This window comes from Homalodisca vitripennis, chromosome 2, assembly GCF_021130785.1.
Source record: "Homalodisca vitripennis isolate AUS2020 chromosome 2, UT_GWSS_2.1, whole genome shotgun sequence".
NCBI classification, from domain to species: domain Eukaryota; kingdom Metazoa; phylum Arthropoda; class Insecta; order Hemiptera; family Cicadellidae; genus Homalodisca; species Homalodisca vitripennis.
The window spans coordinates 176,266,706-176,288,846 of record NC_060208.1 but is presented as its reverse complement, the minus strand read 5'-3'; the positions used below and the strand labels follow the sequence as shown (position 1 = coordinate 176,288,846).

Here is a 22,141-nt window from a genome sequence, read left to right as displayed (position 1 = left end):
TAGTGCCCTTGATCGTCAAAATGGAATAGATATCCCGGAATTGCCGCCAAGAGAGTGATCGTAATGAGCACATTTATATGAAACTAACTTGATACAAACAATAAAACTAAAAGAAGAATAAATCGTGGTTTTTTAATCTTTATTCACAGAAGCGTTTCTCCGTATATTTGCTAAAGAGACTTTCACAAATTCTAAAGTAGCCTACCAATTTACTTGTGACCCTACATATAATAAAAGAATAACGCGATGAATTATTAGTCGCGACTGTGGACAGTCTACTATCGACCGTGCAGCCGCACGCGTGCATACATACGGCACACATCAACCCTGAAGATACAAAAACTGTTTTGATGCGTTGAAAGTTCCGCATTCCCTCGCCATCTGGCTTGTGTGTACACTGACAGATGAGCTGCACGGTCGAGGTCATAGACTTGGTGTACTAGTAGTTAGTGCACAATTCCAAACAGTTCAATCCCACCCTACTGGTCCATACAATTAATTACACGATCAATTTTCTCCAACAAAGTCTGAGCGGTAGTCAATAAACTCCTAAAATATTCCAGAACAACCATTTATCAGTATATGCCGTACTCACACTAACGTGACCTCATATGTACAACAGCCCCTAAGGTCGTCGCAAAGCATTAGCAGGTCTTCCCCGGTAAACACATCGGTTACTGAATCAGTCAACAAATAACATGCGAAGAGAAACCAAAGCGTGAAACACGATTTCGCACAGCTGTGTTAGTGGATTCGTTAACTCTCACCCAATAAATTTACAGTAGGGAGTTTCTAGTGACAATGAGACTGACTGGCCCAAGAAAATAATAATAATAGTTAACAACTTAGGCACCCATTTATCAAACGAACTTTTATAAATCCATGTTTAGCATTTATTTGGCCACAGATCATTACTCAGTAGGTACACGTACTGTCATAAAACACGATGAATGTAGAAATTAATGAATATGGAACATGTCAAGTACACAGCTCAATTCGTTCTCACGATATTCTGCGGAAATCCGACAGACGCAAGAGGAATTGTACCAGCCCTATTACAGCAGAAAATACAGAATTTCAAAACTCAATTTGTTTTCGAAATAACACCTGCAGAATTAGGCTTCGCTAGCGCTCAGCCCAATTCCAACACAGGGACATGAACCTTCATAAAATTTGATGTTGGCTATTAATAATTTTTGGGAGTGCCAATATCCGAGAAGGTCTAAGACGTTGGACTTTGAGTCTGAGTTAGAGATAGCGCGGGTTCGAATCCTGTCTGTGACCGTTGCACTTTTCATCGGTACCAACGACCTTGTACTGTATCGACTTATGCTTCATAAGATCCTCTCACAGGCCATTGGCCCATCATGAGGACGGGCAGAGTAAGGCATAAAAAGGGATCGGCTTCTCCTAAAAAAAAGCTTCATACGGAAAGTCAAGTACATATGAGGTCAGGCAGAAATTTAATCAGCCCCGAGGCTTTTCTAACGTTCAGCCAATAAAGAATTTAAAACCTGTTTTTGAAAATGTACGTTTCCGAGTGTTCCACTTACGGACTCTTTTTCCCCAAAAGGTGGATTATCACTTGTCCAATATTGTTAAGGAGGCTGCCGCAAGGTGAATCAGCAGCTATGCTGCCATTGATCATTTCGCGGAACCAGTTGTGCTAGTGGGGGTCTGTCACCGATATGGTCAATTACTGCAGTGTCAAATATGAGGAATGCGCATGGGGCATGAGTTACGGCGGCGCGGCGCGTGCAGACATAAATAGAAGCCGACAGGCGCCGCGCCTAACACATAGCACATAGTCACTGGCCACCTGCTAGCTAGGCTTACATGACACGTCCTGTGTACATATCTTATCTATCCTGATACTGTACAACAGTCTATCCTTGTATGTGTATGTGTGCAAGACGGATGGAACCTTGCAGAAAAGCAGTGTTAAACTGGTAGCACCTGTTCCGAAAAACTGCAATCGCGTAATATACATACTTTTAGCGTTTATTTGGCATTTTCCATCTATGGAAATCACTCGCCGAGTATTCGCTGCACGCACTCACCAAACACGCCTAAAACTAATGCAATCCTTTGTTAGGCTTGTTTTAATACTTAGCGTTTCTCTGACATTAATGTATAAAAAAGGCGTCGGTTTCGCTAGGTCGCTAGCAGCAACTACTAACTGAAAGACGCCAAATAACAAAAAGATGTTAGAATAGATTTTTAGGGTTTTTTAGGTTTGTTTAGCATTTTTAGCGTGTATTTGCCATTAGTGAGCAAAATAAAAATATTGCTATAAATTGTATTTTTTTAACACTTATATAGTAATTTTTATACTTAGCACTTGTCAAACAGATGTCAAAATAGTTAATCGGCCACTAAACGAAGTTAAACAGTTTATTTGTATATGTTAGTGAATGGTATTTCGAAAGCTTAAACAACCTATTCCACTAGTTGTTGTTATGGCGAAGATATTTTTGTGAATGGGTGCCGCTAGTGTACAGTTATGTGCCACTTAGTTTTGTTATATACGGAACACATGCCTAACAATGGGTGTTGCCAGTTTCATACGGTTCTCCAGAAGTGCATTCCATAACAATTGCTGCTAGGTTCTATACACAGTATACTACAAAGTACTCACTTTTGTTTTCTGCAAAAACTGATCAAATCCACTCACCTGAAAAAGAAAACCAAGTTAGAACGCCTTGTATGGTAATGTAATATAAATAATTCGTTTAGTGCCCTTCTTACCTTAAGAGTTGATCCTTAACCAGAAACCGATTTCACAACCTCATTGTCAACATAATGTATGACGTATGAAGATAATATTTCAACATCCAGACAGTTTTAATGCTAAACGAAATAAGGATTGTTGAGGAAAAACAAATTTACAAATTATTATTAGTTTTAAAGGATCAATTATTTGCTTGCGTTAAAATTAAACAATACAATAGAACTCGAATGACATAAATACAAATTCGTAAAACAAAATACACGTATATTAAATGATTCGTAAAATCCAATTTCTGGGCAAAATGTTCCTCAAATTTCGCTTCTAATAATATGAAGACGAAGCACAGGAGGCCAAGACCGAAGTGTACTATAGCGAAATTGATCTTTCCATCAAACATGACAGAGCCTCAAACTGATCGTTCCTCGTAGAGCAGATGTATTATTCTGGAAATGTGGGCCTCACCACAGGGTATACATATCAGAGGGAACAATGTACATACAGAGTGGTCATCCGTTGAGATACTCCATTCTGTGACCTAGGAATCAGCAAGGCGATGTTCTCCTTGACTGTTCTGTGTTGACTAAGGATCCTTATTATATTTTGGCTTGCAGAGGCGCTCTACATACATACGAGACTTAATTGGTCGGCAACAGGCCGCCCTTTAGAATAAGACAAATCAGCAACGTGGGTCGACTACTGACAGCTCTGAGGACCAACTGCGGAGAGGAACGCACCCCTCAGGAAGCACCAATTGAAACAATGGCTGCTAATCGCGCCAGATTCGCCACTCCTCAATCGACCTAACCGCTTCCCATTAAGATTGACCACTCGGCCTGATCATTACACAAAGAAGTTCCCACAGGTTCAAAATAGTTCAGATATATGGTGCGAGTAACACGAGGGATAACTGTATGATGTACGATAAGTACGTGGCAGAGAGATAACTGTATGATGTACGATAAGTACGTGGCAGAGAGATAACTTCTTGATGTACGATAAGCACATGTCACATGGGTAACCACGTGATATATGTTAAGTGCATGTTAGAGGGATAACTCTATGATGTACGTTAAGTACGTGACAGAGGGATAACTGTATTATGTACGATAAGTACGTGGCAGAGAGATAACTTCTTGATGTACGATAAGCACATGTCACATGGGTAACCACGTGATATATGTTAAGTGCATGTTAGAGGGATAACTCTATGATGTACGTTAAGTACATGACAGAGGGATAACTGTATGATGTACGATAAGTACGTGGCAGAGAGATAACTTCTTGATGTACGATAAGCACATGTCACATGGGTAACCACGTGATATATGTTAAGTGCATGTTAGAGGGATAACTCTATGATGTACTTTAAGTACATGACAGAGGGATAACTGCATTATGTACGATAAGTACATTAACAAACAATATGATACTGTAAGTCGATTATCCTTCCCGTACATGGCGGAGTGTTGTGTTTGTCGAGTTCCTAACAAATCTCTAAAAAATAGTGATGTTCGCGTATTTCTTCGACACTTAGGATACAGCACATGTTTATTAGGGTGTTGTCAAAACTAATATGTTCCATACTATCCTTTTCACCTCACCAGGAACTTACAAATGCTGCTTGTAAAAACACTTAAATTTCTTAAATTTGACGCTTTATCATTTAAGTTATCATTTTAGAGTTTTGTTTCAATGCGTAGGCTACATATGATCTAGAACCTGGAGATTTCCTGTGTCTCCTGTATCACCACATTTTAGAGTTTTGTTTCAATGCGTAGGCTACATATGATCTAGAATCTGGAGTTTTCCTGTGTCTCCTGTATCACCACATTTTAGAGTTTTGTTTCAATGCGTAGGCTACATATGATCTAGAACCTGGAGTTTTCCTGTGTCTCCTGTATCACCACATTTTAGAGTTTTGTTTCAATGCGTAGGCTACATATGATCTAGAACCTGGAGTTTTCCTGTGTCTCCTGTATCACCACATTTTAGAGTTTTGTTTCAATGCGTAGGCTACATATGATCTAGAACCTGGAGATTTCCTGTGTCTCCTGTATCACCACATTTTAGAGTTTTGTTTCAATGCGTAGGCTACATATGATCTAGAACCTGGAGTTTTCCTGTGTCTCCTGTATCACCACATTTTAGAGTTTTGTTTCAATGCGTAGGCTACATATGATCTAGAACCTGGAGTTTTCCTGTGTCTCCTGTATCACCACATTTTAGAGTTTTGTTTCAATGCGTAGGCTACATATGATCTAGAACCTGGAGATTTCCTGTGTCTCCTGTATCACCACATTTTAGAGTTTTGTTTCAATGCGTAGGCTACATATGATCTAGAACCTGGAGATTTCCTGTGTCTCCTGTATCACCACATTTTAAATGGCTGCTGCTTTTGAGTTGATCTTAAAAGGTCGAACAACTATATTTATTTACTACACATATGATGCTTCTCAGTTAGTAATGCAAAGTATTGATGATTGATTATGTGCTTCGTAGATTCATGTTCGCTGAATTTCTTTCCAAATACCAAATAAATTATAACAAAACGTTGTTTACATGATAAAATTTAATTCTAGAAAGAGTGCAATTTATAATAATTGAAAAAAATGGATGTAGGATAGATTTCTTGTCAAACAAAATTGTACAAAGATGTAATAAACATAACAATATAAACGTAATAACTAGCAGTAATCAATTTCCAGGGCATTAAATACAGACAAATACGTTTTTTCGGCCATCGGAGAAAGAGCTTTGCTAGCATTAAGGCAATATTCATTAATATTTAAAAAAATAATATGTATGCCATAAACCATAAAACAATAGTGCAATATTTGAATATTCAGTTTCTGTGTAGTATAAAGTATAACTGTAATCCACAACGGCGGCACATCTTCAATCAGTAAAGAACTGACAAATTGACAGTGATAATTTATAATTTTGTTGTTTAAGACATGACACTTTTTTTATACAAGGAACAAATAATTGTAAGGAAGAAATAAGACAATTACCGATACCACAAAACCAGCTTCTAGGCTGTTGTGTACGCTTGAATGACACAATCGTTCCTGATCCATAATTCATGGGTGAAATTGATGTTAAGTGGGCAACAAACAAGCAACAGACTATAAATCGGGATAATTTGTCAGAGGCAATTTACTAGCACTTTCCATTAGCTGAAGCCACGATTGTGTAGACTATTGAACAACTATTGAAGAAAGGAAATAACAGTGACTCTAAAACGCAACATTTTGGAATACCGAAATAATATATAGTGTTATAAAGAATTAATATTTTATCTTCAATGTTTTAGATATTTATTCCACTAAATTATCAACTAATCAACTTTGTTCCCAAAATGTGGAATAGGGACACCAGAAGCCCAGTTTTTCGTAAAACTTCCTCGACCGTGGACTCGGTGGGCTGCTTCCATGATTAGCACACAATGGCATGTAGATTGCATAAACGTGATAAGGCGAGGAAACAGCACCACATATACTCGCATGTGGCTAAGATACCGTCGTCAGTGACAGCTATACTGCCCAGGCTGTCGCTCTTATCAGTACATGGTCACGCGGCAGCTAGTTATCATACATACTAGCTGTTAACTATTTACTTCGCTAGTCACATCATTGAGACTTCTGACTGTACAAACTTATCTATTGAACCTGCGATATTTAATGGTCTTTGGCTATATCAAATTGTATTATTAATGCTGCATCATTAATGAACTTGCACATTTTAAAATTCTTTCATCATCCTTAGGATCAGTTCTGCTATCTTCTTAGCTCATTTTTGGTTCTAGATATTTAAACTGAGCTTATGTATTTTTTAACAAGTTCTATTTGCCTCGCCACTTAGGTTTTGGTTGAACAACCAACCACGCCCACAATTCCTGAGTGTTCACTCCACGTGTGGTGCGGCCACGCGGGTGTCTTGGCCTTGTCGGCCCATAACTGAGAAAGACGTAGAGTAGCCACAATCGGTGGAAGTCGGACGTGACGACACAACCTGTCATTACGTACGACGCTGACACCCTCGGAATCCTGTGGGGGCCTTCTGTGAAACCGTGCCGCGAAACTGACCTCACTACTAGGTTCCTTCGTGCTTCCGATCAACATTTCCTTGCAGAAAAAAAACATTTACAATATACGTACCGCTTCGATGTCTACTAATGCAGAATGAAACACCTTAACAGCATAATTTACTGGTATCGAAACCAAGTATGTAAAAGTAAACGATACCTTAAAAACTAAAAAAATATATAAAAATGACGATGATTCATCAAGATTTGTACACGGGTCAAAAATTTAAACTTTAATGATATACAGATAAAATGGAGCACTATATTGTAATAATAACATGGAAAGAATCGAATCCTAGGGAAAGGGATTGTAGCGTGCTGAGAAGAATGATGGGCTCTAATCTGCAACATTTACATGACCTTCCGACTCTTGAAAAATTGATCTTAAGATTATCAGAAACACTTCCTAAACTTAAGACAAATTCATCACAAGTACGATTGATCCTTCGGCAAGCACAATTTCAGTAAAAACAGAGAACGTGATGGCATGGTGACGTGAAGGTAAAATCTGATGTAAAGGTATTGATTGATGAAACTGGAGATAAGAAGACCTCAGCAAGAGCAATGATGGTAAAGCCAAATGCCAGATTTTACTGTTCCAGCTGTTTTAGAATCATTACAGAAGAGGAAATTTAAGCTTACTCGAATCTTCCCATTCACAATTTTTTTTAAGAAATACCAAAATATTGGTGAGAGGAAAGCGAAAAAGCCTGTGTCAAAAATACAATCACAAAATAGATGATTGGTTACGGTGTATTAATTACTACATAAAAGGTAGAAAATTAAGTGTTTTTTTAATTTATTTGATTTTTTAGAGCATTGGTCTAGTTTCAATAAGCATATGTGACGTGTAATTAATCTATCATGTTATATATGTTATATATAAAAAAAAAATCAAAAAAAACTCAAAAACAAAGCGTTAACTACGGTTTACTACAAACGCGACTGCATTACAATAATTTAGAAAACTTTAAGTTTTGTATCAAACATTCTTTTACCCTCGGAACATTTTGATCAAATATACATAATTTCATCGGGGAAACAAGGGATCTTGAACGATTATGCTAATGATTTATTGGGGGTGGCATGGCGTCTCTACATCTGATCTTGAACAGTCCTTGAACCCTGACCTTCACCCGATCGTACTCACTGAGAAATTTACTAGCGGTGAACCCCTTCCCGGAAATAAGCTATTACAATATTCAACATTCTTGGATATTCAAATTTGACCGTTCCACGCTCAACCAGACGTGCACACGTTTGATACATTTCTAATACATTATTTATTAATTGTTGGTCAATTAACAGGAACATACAGGAAATATTTATATTTATTAATATAATTACAGTTCTTTGATAATTATTAATTACATCGCAGATAATTGATTAAATTGCATCAATCGAACGATTCAGTATCTTGCATATTGAATTATAGAGTTTACAAACTTTTAAACTAACTCTCCCAACATAGCTCTTAGTGGACCCAAAGCTATGTATGATCCAATATAACCTGTTTGTGAAAATGGGTAAACCAAAATGTGTACCAAAACGCCTTTCTGCCATCGATTTGCATACAAATATACAGGAAAATTTGTTGTAACAACATCAAGTGAACAACGTTGTAAAGGTGTTTAAAACAACACTTGTTTAATTATTATTACTTAAATAATATTCACTGTTCCGAAGTTTAATGTATTTTGTACGATATTGTTTAATTTTAACAGGCGAGTAAATATATAAAACACTATAGTTACATTACTTGTCATATGTATTGGTATTGGTGCACTCAGCACAGCCACTTAGTACTGTGTTCTGATAAAATGTAGCAATAAATTGGGCTTATACAAACTAAATTCATTATGCATTCCTTAAACAAATCAGTCTTGGGCCAATCAAATTTACTCTGTTAAATATTTATTTATTTACTGCAGTAATTACTGGAAATTACTGACTAGTCATAACACGACGCAGGTGAAATAGGACAGTTAATCGGAACAGGAAATGATCGAACGAGAGATTCTTAGTACTGCAAACGCAGGAATGACAGCATGAGCGGGCGTCAGGTCTGACAGGTGCTAGCGGAGTCTGCTTACTGATAGTACGTTGTTTACTATGTAAACATGCCGCTGTGCTATCTCCACCTCTCGCCTTAGCAGTATCAGAGCGACGATCAGCCATTTACCCTCTGTATGAGAAACACTCAAATAGTAAATATGTAAAGAGTATAGTGTTTTGCAACAAGTCAGTAACATATTTTTATGCATTTTAAATTATAATGAAGCATGTTGTATGCCGGGGTGTCCGCAATGTAACATTACGGATTTTGCACTGATTGCAAATTTATTTTCTGTGATCTATATACACTATTATTCGCCAGTGATAAACAAAGGGAGGTTTAAATAAAACACGAAGAAAGCGAATAATAAATTATTTTGAATATAAAAAGAATAATGCGGTCAGAGATGATTTGTGATATCTGATCATGTTAAACTTGGCGATAAGGACGACTAGCTGCCTGTCAATGACAAGAATTGTTGACGCAGCAACGTGTCATACGCTGTGTCAACACTGCCACCTTGTGTCAATCCGTCGAATCTTAAAAATACGAAAGTGAATATATAAGTACCTCATTGGTTCCAACTGTACTAGATGTCCATCCACTTTCATAGTATTGCCCTTTTATTCCTGGGTGAAACTGGATGTAGGTCTACATAAAGGTGAGTTGACATTACAACAAGGAAATCCAATTTTATAATGCTAGACACACAAAAATTGCCCATAATATTTAGACCATCGATCTCCGGGGGCATAGGGATTTTAATAATTGGAATAGGATGAAAGAGAAATGAGTACCTCAAAAGTAACTCACTAGTACAAGTCGCAGCCAACAGAAAAGCTCTCGCGATAACAAAAGCCGTGTTTGCCTGATAGCGCCAACTGCAATAAACCTAACATCCGCAGGTTTAAATGTAGACGTCTATCTTTAAGTGTACAAACGCAGATGTATGGGCAGACAACACACAGCAAATTTCGTTTAATAAGTACAGTGTTATAATAACAAACAGCAACAAGTTTTAAAAATTATTAAGATGACTTTTTATAACTTTATATGTGTTATACCATATACAAGTCAAAAACATATTATACGCAATTAAAACGTCAAAATAGTGTTTTGCTGCAAACCGATATGATTGCTCGGAAAGTCACATGAATCTTAAAGTAACTCATAAGAACATCTAGTAAAGCAGAATAGTATAATCTTTGAAAATATCCAAAACAACCTCACAATTAAGCTCTTGTACTCCTTGTACATGAACTATTTTATACAAATATTCAACTTTTTTAAATCAATATGAACCTTTAAAACGCGGAATTGACCCTATCCAAATTGTTTTCCCAAACCTGGTTTGACCGGCTGAACACACATAGCTAAATAACACACAGATAATTACCAAATGTGCACATTTACCATCGTATCTACAAGGATAAAAAACACATTAGCTGAAGTAAGGATAAGATTAGTTTCTTTGTTTGAAGTTTAAAGGAAACAGAATTTTCCGAACATTTTCCAACGGTCGGTGACACAAAAAATCAGCAACACTACGTTTCGAGATCTGCAATCTGATCTCTTCATCGGGTGAATGACTAACACAACACATGACTACAAATTGACAAAATGATAGATTTTCCGTCTGATTAATAGATCGACATATTTGATTGGTCATCTACTTTTGGATACAAAGCTATGAAAACTGAACCTAAAATAGGTTCAAAGCTTCGATGTGTTTTCAAGTAGGCTACTACGGAAACCTTTAGATTTATCGTATTTACAAAAAATTTCCAGAGCAGAATGTTCCACTTTTAGAACACGAAAATAAAATAATATTATGAAATGTATCGAAGTTGCACATTGTCACGAATTATTCCTGACTAAACTTAGTCCATGTATGCAAAGCACACAAGGGACCTCTCTGCACTTTCTACGGCCGATGTTTCAGCCCCAGCATAAATGCGGTCACACGACAACTTCACAGTCCCGCCACCGCCAGAATGCTCACGGAGCGTGAACTCCGACGTGTAATTATGTCAATTATTAACATAACTGTGAGAGAACCTCGTGTGCAACCACCGAGCCAAATGGCACAGATGCTTCTTCCTTGGGTATTTCTATAGACACCAGACTGCTTGTTGACCAAACAGTGCACACTTCTTGCTGGTGTTCAAAAGGTTGCACAAATATGTAAGCGAAACTTTGAAGATACTTTCATTTCGATTGGATCTACTTTTTGACGTATTTAAAACTGTAGGGCAATCAAACATTCTAGACACAAGTTTAGAGGCGTTTATCTTAATTTTCGTAACACACATTAAAGATTAAAATGTAATATAAAAGATGAAAAATCATACTCCTCAAAATGTGAATGAAAAGGTTTACGAGAGGCCGTTGTCATTAAATAAGTACGAGAAATCCTCTTATGGGGAGGCAACCCTAAACCTGATTAATTTATAATGAGTCTATATTTTAGGTTCAATTAGCCTAAACTCCCCATGTGTTTCTTTGTTTTGCATAGTTCAGGGATTTAAACCTGGGTGAATGTTTAACACATTATGTTGTTTAACAATTATTGCAATCGTACATCTTACTGCAAATGTTATTAAATTTATTCCCAGTTCTACATCAGTTTTGATGCAACAATGTTTGAGCTAAGTGGAACCCAATATGCTACAAGGTACGTTCTCTGCTGAATACATATTACCGAATCAGAATATTCCACTACACAGTTACATTAACAAAGGGCTAGATCTGCAAGGATAGATCTAGATCTGCTTCTGAGTGATCTGCTTACTGTTTAATGATGATTGCATACACATAATACTGAATTCAATAGACTGTATGTCCACACAAACGGCTTCTCGTCTTATTTTGATCTTAAGGAAATCGACCTCGATGTTTTAAAATCAGATTATTAACCGGTGTATAACCGGCGGCCACTCTGTCCCTATCTATTACATGTTATTACGCGATATAAGTAGGTTTACATTAATCGTAAATATGTTACTAGTAAACATACATAGTTTAGCTTTGTATCAAAGCTAAACTTCACGAGCTGTCACACCTGAGCTTGAATTTGAGTTACTGTCTCGAGGGATTTTTTTCCTTTTTTAACCAGAAGTGCAGGCGCCAACACTGATAACCGGGGGCATTTCCGATCGGTGCTATCCCGACCTCAGATCACGTGCCAGATCGCCTAATGTGATATGACGGAAAAGTTCATCGGCGCCATCCCGCTCTTCTGGCAAAAAAAACATCCCTCGAGAGAGTACCCAAATTTAAGCTCAGGTCAAGTAAGCGCTAATAAATGTTAAATTTAACTATTTCTATTCATAATACGTACATATGTATTTATATTGACTAATAACAAGAAGTAAATAAGGAAAAGTGGTCTCTGGATAATACAACAGTACCACAATATCAATAAATAAAACGAAGGGTAGCAGTTAAGTCAAAAATACGGTTTATTAAGAGACAGGATGGGTCCGGAGTACGCAGCCGATGGTTGGAAGAAAATAAGAGGATTTCTCAGAACATAACTTTGTCCTTTTACGGTCGCCATTACACAGCCAAATGTACGCAACAAATAATTCCCGTTTAACGTTACCCAGAAAGCCAACCGCTTTTAGATCAGCTCTCTGTATATGTCGTTGAAAGCACAGCAAATCACTTTGGGAGGAACGAACTTGTAATGGGTTTATTATTAGACCACAGAAGCAAAGAGCGCAATATATAGTCTATATTGTCTGTTAAATGGAGGAGCAGATATTTAAATCCTGCCTTCACTTCTTTCATACAATCATTTCAATATTCAAGTAACTTTCAATTTTTCTATCAATCTTAGAGTTAAATATTAATCACTGGCGATGATATTTGGTATTAAATCAGGATCTCAGTCAGACGTTTGCCATCGTTGTAGGATAGAACACTACTTCTCGAGGATTGGAATCTTGAGGAATTCAGGTCCGAAAAGACACTAAAAACGTAGTAGTTTATCCTCTGTAGCATATAGAGATAAGAAATGTCCAAAATCAAAATGTCCTTTTAAATTGACTACAACATATTCTGACTTTTCTTACCCATAAACTCCGGTGTTTCAAGAGTTCCACAGATTTATTACGTATGAAGTGAGTACAATAGCTGAAGAACGGTTGTGCTATACAGTATAACTACGTCAGACACTTAGAGCACATTTTCGCCCACACGCCCCACACACACACTGAGCAGGCCAAGATAAACCGTAACTCCAGTGCCTGACGCCTACATTCCACTGTGAGTATTGCAATACCGGCGCTTATACTCTGCCTTCTGTATTGACAAGTGCTTACAGTATATGAGAAGATCTGACAAGAACATAATTAATCTATGTGAACTAATATGACACAGAAACATTTTTGTAATGAAACATACATTGGATCTTTAACACAAATATTTTGAAATTTACAATCTATACAGTATAAAGTGTTACATTGATCTCAATACAGAATCCTGCCCACAAGATGTGCTAATTAATGTTTATGAGTGTATGTATCTACGTGTTTTTATAACTCAATTATCATAGGACGATAAAAAAAACCCATTCTGTGTAATTTTGTACAGGGGAAAATGATTCCCACCTTGAAGTTCCGTTTAATTAAATACGGATTAGACAAACTTAATTTATTTTACCGTATTTTACACAGCTTTCCTTAAAGCGTTTATTTTTTTCTGCTGGATTCTAAAGGAGGATGATTTTCATATTTACAAACAGCTAATATATCCCAGAAAGATCTGAAACTGAACTTTTAACAAAATACAAAAATTGATAAACAGAAGCAAAGGAAGAAATTTACAAGGCATCTTAGATTGCAAACCTCAGATAGCTTGCTACTTCTGGGCTATCTCCATTCTTCATTTAAAGCACATCAATGACAATAAATAATTTGAAACGCCCACAATATTTCCGACATTTTCCATCCATCGTTGTATTAACAAACTCTAAAACTCCACGTTTCAAATACTGAAATCTGTTCTCTTATTCAGGTGTCAAACACACAAATACAGATATAACTGATTTACGACCAAGTTTAGAATCATCCAGAGGCCTGGGTATGACCACGACCTGCTAGCTGCAAGTACAATCAACCGGAGGTTTTCGAGACAAATTTTAACGACCATAACTGTGGTGTGTAAAGTAGTTTTAACAGTGTTGTGAAACTATAGCACTCCCTGCAGAAGTGTCGATTACGCAACATGTAACCGTGCTACGGTAGAGTCACGGCCTTGTACACAGCAAACATGCTTATGACAGCGTTTGCTATACACTATACAAACGTACTATACAACACAACTCTCCTCACGCCAATGCTGGGTGACAATTTCATCTGTAAGCTGAACGACAAGTCAATGGCAACGATATCTTATCGAACTTTCCTTTGATATCAGCAAGTTATTGGAAGTTGGAAATAAAAGCTACACTCGTAAATCGCTCTTTACCTAATTTAACAGTTCAACTTGATCAGTTTAAATTAGAATAGTACGCAACCAACTGGGCAGATTCCATTTTTGCAAACCACTTCATATAGAAACTAAATTTAATTTTCCAATAATACGGTATAATTTAAGTAACTGTTGAATTTAATAATGCACCCAAATCAGGCGGAGACGGACCATCCAAAGATAAGCTTGAAGAAAACACAGATATTATACTGGTACGAAGACGGAAAGCTTTATCAGTTCCAAATCGGAATGTCCACTGCAATAAGTTTCCGCATCCAGCCACTATGGAAATTAGAATGTTTAGTGGTCGGGTAAAAACAGAAGTTGATCCGATCAACCAAACCACGAATGCGGTTATCAGACAAGAGGCCTATTGTTATCTTCATGTCAACGTTGCAGTCATGACGTGTCCAAGAACAGTAGGGAGTCTTGGCTGGGAAAACACTGCTTACACTGGCTTCAATATCAGACAGCGTTTTAAGGAAAGTAACGTGACAGATATGACATTACGGATGATGTGGAGTTTAACAGTAATATTTTCACTAAAACCCTTCTACAGTATTCTACTCGTAGTTTAGTCTATACTATGAAGATTTATACGAAAAAGCTCCAAAATTTTAAAATCATATATACTAACCAGAACAAGAGACCAAACACTTTACAGCGAATTAAGCATAATTTGGTTAAGGTAATAATATCACACAAACTTTTCAATAAAGCACATCCTCACTTCTCTAATGTAGGTACATTATGGGGAGTAATTCGGAATCGTCTAATATCAGCATACATACGTTAAAGTAACTAAACATAAAGACTCGTCATCAAGGGGAGATAATTACGGTGCATATGACATTTCAACTCAAGCTCATCCTCTTCACAACTCAATTAACCACAACCATAGGGACCGTAAGGTTATATGGACACCAATTTGGCACATTTCAAAATCATCCATCCCTGTAGAACACATCAAACAGGCTCAGTGCCTACCTTTGGCGACCATCCTATCCTCTGAGGGGGTGAGCAGGAACATGCTGCCGCGTGGTGTTGCAGTTGCACAGTTCACAGACACATTTCACTGCCGGTTTACCGCGAGCACGACGCGAGTGCACGAACACGACAGACGGTCTACTGGCAACTACCACTACCACTACCACCGGCACTAACCGCGCCTACTGTACGGCCTGCAAACATCCGCCTCTACTACCCGTGCTGACTACCTATCCTCCACTTAATTACCACCACTTTCTTCATCATTTCCCTTTCCTCGGTGTGGCCTGCACAGGGTGTTACGTGAAAGGTTCGACGGCACGCTCTCCGCTTGCGATGATTTATGTAAACAATCCTCCCGCCCTCACAGCAGCTCCCCGCATCAGTGCCCGGAGTCGTGGAATTTAACTAGTAATATTCCGCCAGTTTAATTGAGGAACGTTTACCGTCTTCGTTTGTTTACGTTCTTCGACCCTAATCGAAGGAATCTTCCGGTACTCGATTAATCTGGAGTCAATGGAATCAGTCCATTGTTAATAAAAGATGTACAGTTTCATATGGTAAAACTATTACAGTCCCTATTTCAGATATTCATTTTGGAGTACGCATGCATTTATAGTTAGGAATGAGCACAAAGTCAAATCGTTAAATTGAATTTGTGTACCACGGAATTCATACTTAGTGCACTATATTTTAATAAAAATTAACTATCATATTATTCTCTGGTCGGACTTACACTTTTAATATTAGACATATTGGCTTATTTTACGAACTTCTGGATGAATTTAGACACACTTTCAACGGAATCTCTTATTTTGTCTTCAAGGGCAATGGTAAATTCTGATCTGATTTTTTTAAATAGGTACTTTGATTAAGCATCCTTTTGCTGTGTGCCTTATTTTCTCATCGCCTGTTTCAACACGCTGGTAACCCACATGGCCTGTCTCTCAATTTCGTGAAGGACCTGTATTGATAATGCATCTGAGCAGTTTCCAAGCAGCCGAGTTGTGCAAACGTTTCGCACGACGGGCGACCGTAGCCGTGTCCTACACCGGCGGTAGAACGTGTGACGAATCGATGTGGCGATCTGGCCGTGGCGCGAGGGAAAGTGTGGATAATATACAGCACCACTCACCGTAGGTACACTCGCTGCTCCCACATGTCTAACCTACACCCCGACAAATACCTCGGTCAATAGAGAGGCACATCTCCTAGTCCTTAGGCCTTAGTCTTCAGTTTTTTGTTTAATATCTGCTGACTGATAATGGCTCTCCACAACGAAGACGAAATACGAGACCATAATTGTGTAGGGAATTATACGACGCAGAGTGAACCTCAAGTTTTTGATGTCACTCCTAGAACTTGTTCTCTTCACTACGTCCGTCAACCTAACTTCTGTAAAGTATCGTGTCTTTAGAACCCGCGGTTAGTGTGTCAGAATCTGTAACAATTTCTTCTTTTAGTTGCCGATGGTAAGCTCTAAGTTTCGACGCAGAGTGAACCTCAAGACTTTGATGCCACTCCTAAAACGTGTTCTCTTCACTACGTCCGTCAACTTAACTGCTGTAAAGTATCGTGTCCTTAGAACCCGCGGTTTATTTGTCAGAATCTGCAACAATGTCTTCTCCTGGTTGCTGATGGTAAGACCTACACTTTTACACGGTGCGAACCTCAAGACTTTGACGCCACTCTTAGAACTTGTTCTTTTCACTACGTCCATCAACTTAACTGCTGTAAATTATCGAGTCCTTAGACCACACGGTTTTTTGTCTGAATTTGCAACAATGCCTTCTCCTGGGTGCTGCTACACTTCTACACAGTGTGAACCTCAATGACTTTCATACCACTCCTAGAACTTGTTCTCTTCACTACGTCCGTCAACTTAACTGCTGTAAATTATCGTGTCCTTAGACCACACGGTTTTTTTGTCTGAATTTGCAACAATGCCTTCTCCTGGGTGCTGTTACACTTCTACACGGTGCGAACCTCAAGACTTTCATGCCACTCCTAGAACTTGTTCTTTTCACTACGTCCATCAACTTAACTGCTGTAAATTATCGAGTCCTTAGACCACACGGTTTTTTGTCTGAATTTGCAACAATGCCTTCTCCTGGGTGCTGCTACACTTCTACACAGTGTGAACCTCAAGACTTTCATACCACTCCTAGAACTTGTTCTCTTCACTACGTCCGTCAACTTAACTGCTGTAAATTATCGTGTCCTTAGATCCCGCGGTTTGTTTATCAGAATTTGCAACAATGTCTTCACCTGGTAGCCGATGTTAAGCCCCAGGTAAGTATCTTTCAGGGTACCTTAGGGTAGTAAAACATTACATTCGGGATTAGAAATTTTCTGCAAATCCAAAGTTATTGAAAAAATACCAATCTCTTAGTTGCCACTGATTATTCAATTACACACTATCAATCTTAGTCGAGACTAACCACAGAAGGCCGGTGGGCAGTGATCAAGACAATCAGGGCACAGAAAGGTTCAAATCCTCTCATGACCTGAACACTATTATCTCTATTCAACCGAGTCCATATATCATCTGTTTTTTTTTATTATCTTTAGTATATTCTTATGTGTGTACTTCATGATGACTGTTACAATAAAGCTGACCAGGATATAATCCTTTTTCTAACGATAATTTTATAAAATTTTCTACCACCTATATTTCATTTCCGTCACAAAGTAATAACAATTTTATATGACGTCTAACTTAGTTATGGAAGACTAAATTACTAAGCTAACATTTTTCACTCTATATGCATCGTTTGTCTGACTTCCCAAATTTTCCAGAAATCCACTTCGTATGTTTGATCCTTGACTGCTTGCTCTGTCAGACAGAGAGATTGGCATTACCTACAAATTCCACCGGTGAAAGTGCAGCCGTAAAGGTAACCAGGTTTACATGCAGGCGCTCTCCCTTCCGTAGTCTTGGAACTTGTCATATATGGACTCTTAGCACCTTTATAGCATAAACATATTAAACTACGTTTAAGTTATTCTCAAAGGCTAATCATTATAGTGCGGTCGTTACTTTATCTAACCCGCTTCCTGTTGCAACCATAGCAGCCTGAATGATAATGCCAATGGATGCCATTTGCATTACATGTTGTGTTTTATAACTACGTTCATTATATGAGGCAGTAGTAAAAAGGCATGTAAAAACTTAATTCTCAGACGAGGTTGAAAAGTTCTCGCACTTCAGCCCGGTTATTTGATTTCATCTCATTTTTTTCGATGAATGAAATTCTAAGATAATAAAAGGGCGACGACAGACGTACAGCTAACAAAGGAGTTTAAGAACACAAGGAAGGGACATTATCACAAATCAAGAAAATTATCAGTTTTTCTCCTCAACTTTCTGAATTGTTATGACTTCCATTTCTATTATAAAAACGCCAAGTAATAAACAATAACATATTAAGTATATATTGCCAACTGCTGTATCAGTATCAGGAGACTCCTTCATCTTTCGGAGAAACTCAGTACATTTGTTCATATCCATTATTAACTCAACGCTAGTCAACAACTCCATTACCAAACATCATTACTTTTGAAGTGAATTTAAATTATGTTACCATGCAATAACAACAGGACTCGAAACAATCAGACATCAATGGTTTCATTTGATGGATTGGACCATGAAGAAGGGCGTTGCCAGGATCCGAATCTACATCCGCCGTCCTGTCTATGTACCGTCTGCCCGTCCATCTACCGAAGACGCACGATCCTCTAACGACGCCATGAATCATTCAATATTGAAGGACCGACGCGCAGTCCGCATCTCAATTCGAACTCCTACATTGTCCTCGTCCGCTACATCAATTTGCCTTGTTCGTATCCTGCAACTCCTGGCGAATATCCGAAACATCGCTGTCTACGTTGTTCTTCCTTTCTTCCGTTTCTTTTAGAATTTGTATGATTGTGACATCGGCGGTGGTAAAAAAGGCAACAAAATCTACTACACATAATCAGCTATTATGCAAGTGGCAAAGGTTATAGGATACATACTACGTTTAGAAAGCTTGTGATACACTGGGTCAATTTTAGACGTGTTCTGACAAGTTTGGTCACTCAAGTTTAGACAGTCCTTGACAAATTGAGTTTACTCCAAGTTTAGACAGTATCTGACAACTTTGGTCATTCTAAGTTTAGAAAGTACCTGAAAAACTGGGTTACTCCCAGTTCATACAGTCTCTGACAAACTAAGTCTCTCCAATTTTAGACATGTTCTGACAAGTTGGTCATTCAATTTTAGACAGTCCTTGACAAACTGAGTTTACTCCAAGTTTAGACAGTATCGGACAACTTTGGTCACTCTAAGTTTAATCAGCTTCTTAAAAACTGGGTTACTCCGAGTATAGTCAGATTCTGACAAACTGGGTTACTCCAAGTTCAGCTAGCTTCTGATAATCTAAACTACTACAAGTTTAAACAGCTCCTGGCAAACTGGGTCATTCCAAGTTTAGACAGTCTGAAAAACAGAATCACTCCAAGTTTAGACTGCTTCTAACAAACTTAGCCTCTCCAGGCTTAGACAGTTTTTGACAGAAAGGACAACTGGCAAACTGGGTCGAGACTTTATATTAGCCCGGCTTGGAAAGTCGTAGCCCAATATTAGTACATGAAAATGATGACTAAGTATATGAATTATTACTATAGTTACAACATGATCCTTTCTGTAATACAATATTCAATATTACGATAACTAAAGTAGAACGTAGGGGAACCCCGTGTGGACAACATCAGTTCCGTGACTCATTCACAGCTGAACGTTTGTTTTGGTTCAAAACCTTGAGTTCGGCGATACCAGTATGTTGATAGCGAATTGTCGTAAACACAACTGCGCCTAGAGACGTTACAAGGCTGTGAGTGAAATACACAGCGTCTGTAGCCTTGCTACATCTACAGTGTACAATTGAAACTGCCTTGATATGGTACAGTCGCTGTATTCTACAACATTTTTAGTTTTCACCGAACCTTGCGGAGCTGAATTTAATTAAAATGTTGTATTTAAATATTGCATTGATATTTAAAAATAAATGTAATTGTTTTTTTTAATAAACTTATCTTTTATGCATTTATACTCTCTCTCTCTCTCTCTCTCTCTCTCTCTCTCTCTCTCTCTCTCTCTCTCTCTCTCTCTCTCTCTCTCTCTCTCTCTCTCTCTCTCTCTCTCTCTGCATTATAACAATTTTTTATACTCTTTATTCATAAATGACTAATATAAATTGTTCTTAAATGGACGTAGTATGAATTGTCCGAAAGGCAATCAGTGACAATAAGTTTTGTAATACGTTTTTAAATAACAATATATTCATACTTGTCGATACGGAATCAACCATGAAATATAAGTCAAAGTCACATTCAATCCTAAGTGCATGATATTCCACATAAATAAATACTTGAGTTGTCATACTATTAATGGATGCCCATACATAACACTTACAAAACCGACATGAAGTGTAAAATTGTGCAGAGGAGACCGTCTGGAAAACATTAAACTGGGATATACCGCTCTGGAAGATTACATTCTAGGGGGACTAATTATTACCGCAGCAGCGTTAACAGCCCTTGAAGAGCAAGTGCTCCTGATTGTCGCAGGACAGGGCGGATCTGCGCGCGTTGGCGCCCACGTGCTGTGACAGATAACAGTGATAAGACCGTCACACTTCCTTGCGGGTACACGCACAGAGACGTTGGTGACCGAGGAAATTGCAAAAAAACTATTGTTTAAACGCGAAATGCTGAAATAAGATGTAAAATAACTTAAAACCAGCCCTCACACTTACAATACAATTTATAACAAAACTAAGACAAAACATAGATTAATTATGTTTACAATAACGTACAAGTCACAATAACTTGAACTTCAAACACGGGAAGTGTTGACAACATAATGATTAAAACATTACTGTAATCAATAATCAACTTCGTAGTTATGTAACATGGCAGAAGTTTCTCATTAAACGCGGAGATTTTTAACATGCATCATTTTTAATAAGTTTGCTGCAAACAGCTACTTCCATTGGAGAAATCTCTTAGATCAAAATTTGAGCCCCCATTGCCCCTCACCCTCACCAAAAACTTAGGAAAATTCAAATAGCATATAGTACCATACGTGTTATATAAAATCAAAATGGATAAAAACTCTTTTTGGTGAGATAAAATATTTACTCGGGTTAACTTGTTTTTGAGATACTGGGATGGTTTAAACGAGTTATCCCTTTTATTTTTTGTCAGGATGAAAATTATACAATCTTTGATACTACAACATATCCATTTGTTGACATTTTTATAATGTTTCTACATGACAATATTAATACGAAAACATTCTACACAACCCATGAAGCTTTTGGTCTGCCTCCAGACAAATAATGTTATTTTAGTGAAACATTCACTAGTACGGTATTTTCATTATATACATTCAGGGTAGTCTGTACTCTAAAAGTCCTCCCCTTTTTAAATCCGTGGCTCTTTCTCCAGCTGTAACACCCTGCAACCCACTTTACTGCCTCTATATCCGCCAACTGTATAAACAGCATTGCGAGGCACGTGCGTCGTGTATACTGCCTCTGTTATAAATAGTATTGTAGCAGGACAGTATTGAGGTGGTGTAGCCGCGAGGGGAGAGGGGGGGAGCAGGTGACCACAGTTGGCAGATTACGGTAGAAACAATAAAACCTACCGTCGCATAAAACACAGGAGTATTACTGGAATACTACTCACAGCGCGATCTGACGGCCAGACCTAGGAACTACCTTTAACAGGACACGCATTACTAAGAATTCTGGTGACTGGT

The 22,141-nt window shown here is 37.9% G+C and overlaps 1 protein-coding gene across 6 annotated transcripts in view; it reads right to left on the bottom strand.

The window, feature by feature from the left end:
• Nucleotides 1-22,141, bottom strand: part of LOC124355078 (SLIT-ROBO Rho GTPase-activating protein 1-like) — a 338,240-nt gene that overhangs the window by 129,895 nt on the left and 186,204 nt on the right. The window contains exon 1 of one of the 6 annotated variants that reach the window (XM_046806010.1): nt 15,334-15,532. The exons of the other annotated variants lie outside the window; for them this stretch is intronic. Within the exon in view, the coding sequence (XP_046661966.1) occupies nt 15,334-15,376 (43 nt within the window). The 5' untranslated portion in view covers nt 15,377-15,532. Of the gene's footprint in view, nt 1-15,333; nt 15,533-22,141 lie in introns of those variants that run through there. 6 annotated transcript variants of the gene reach the window in all.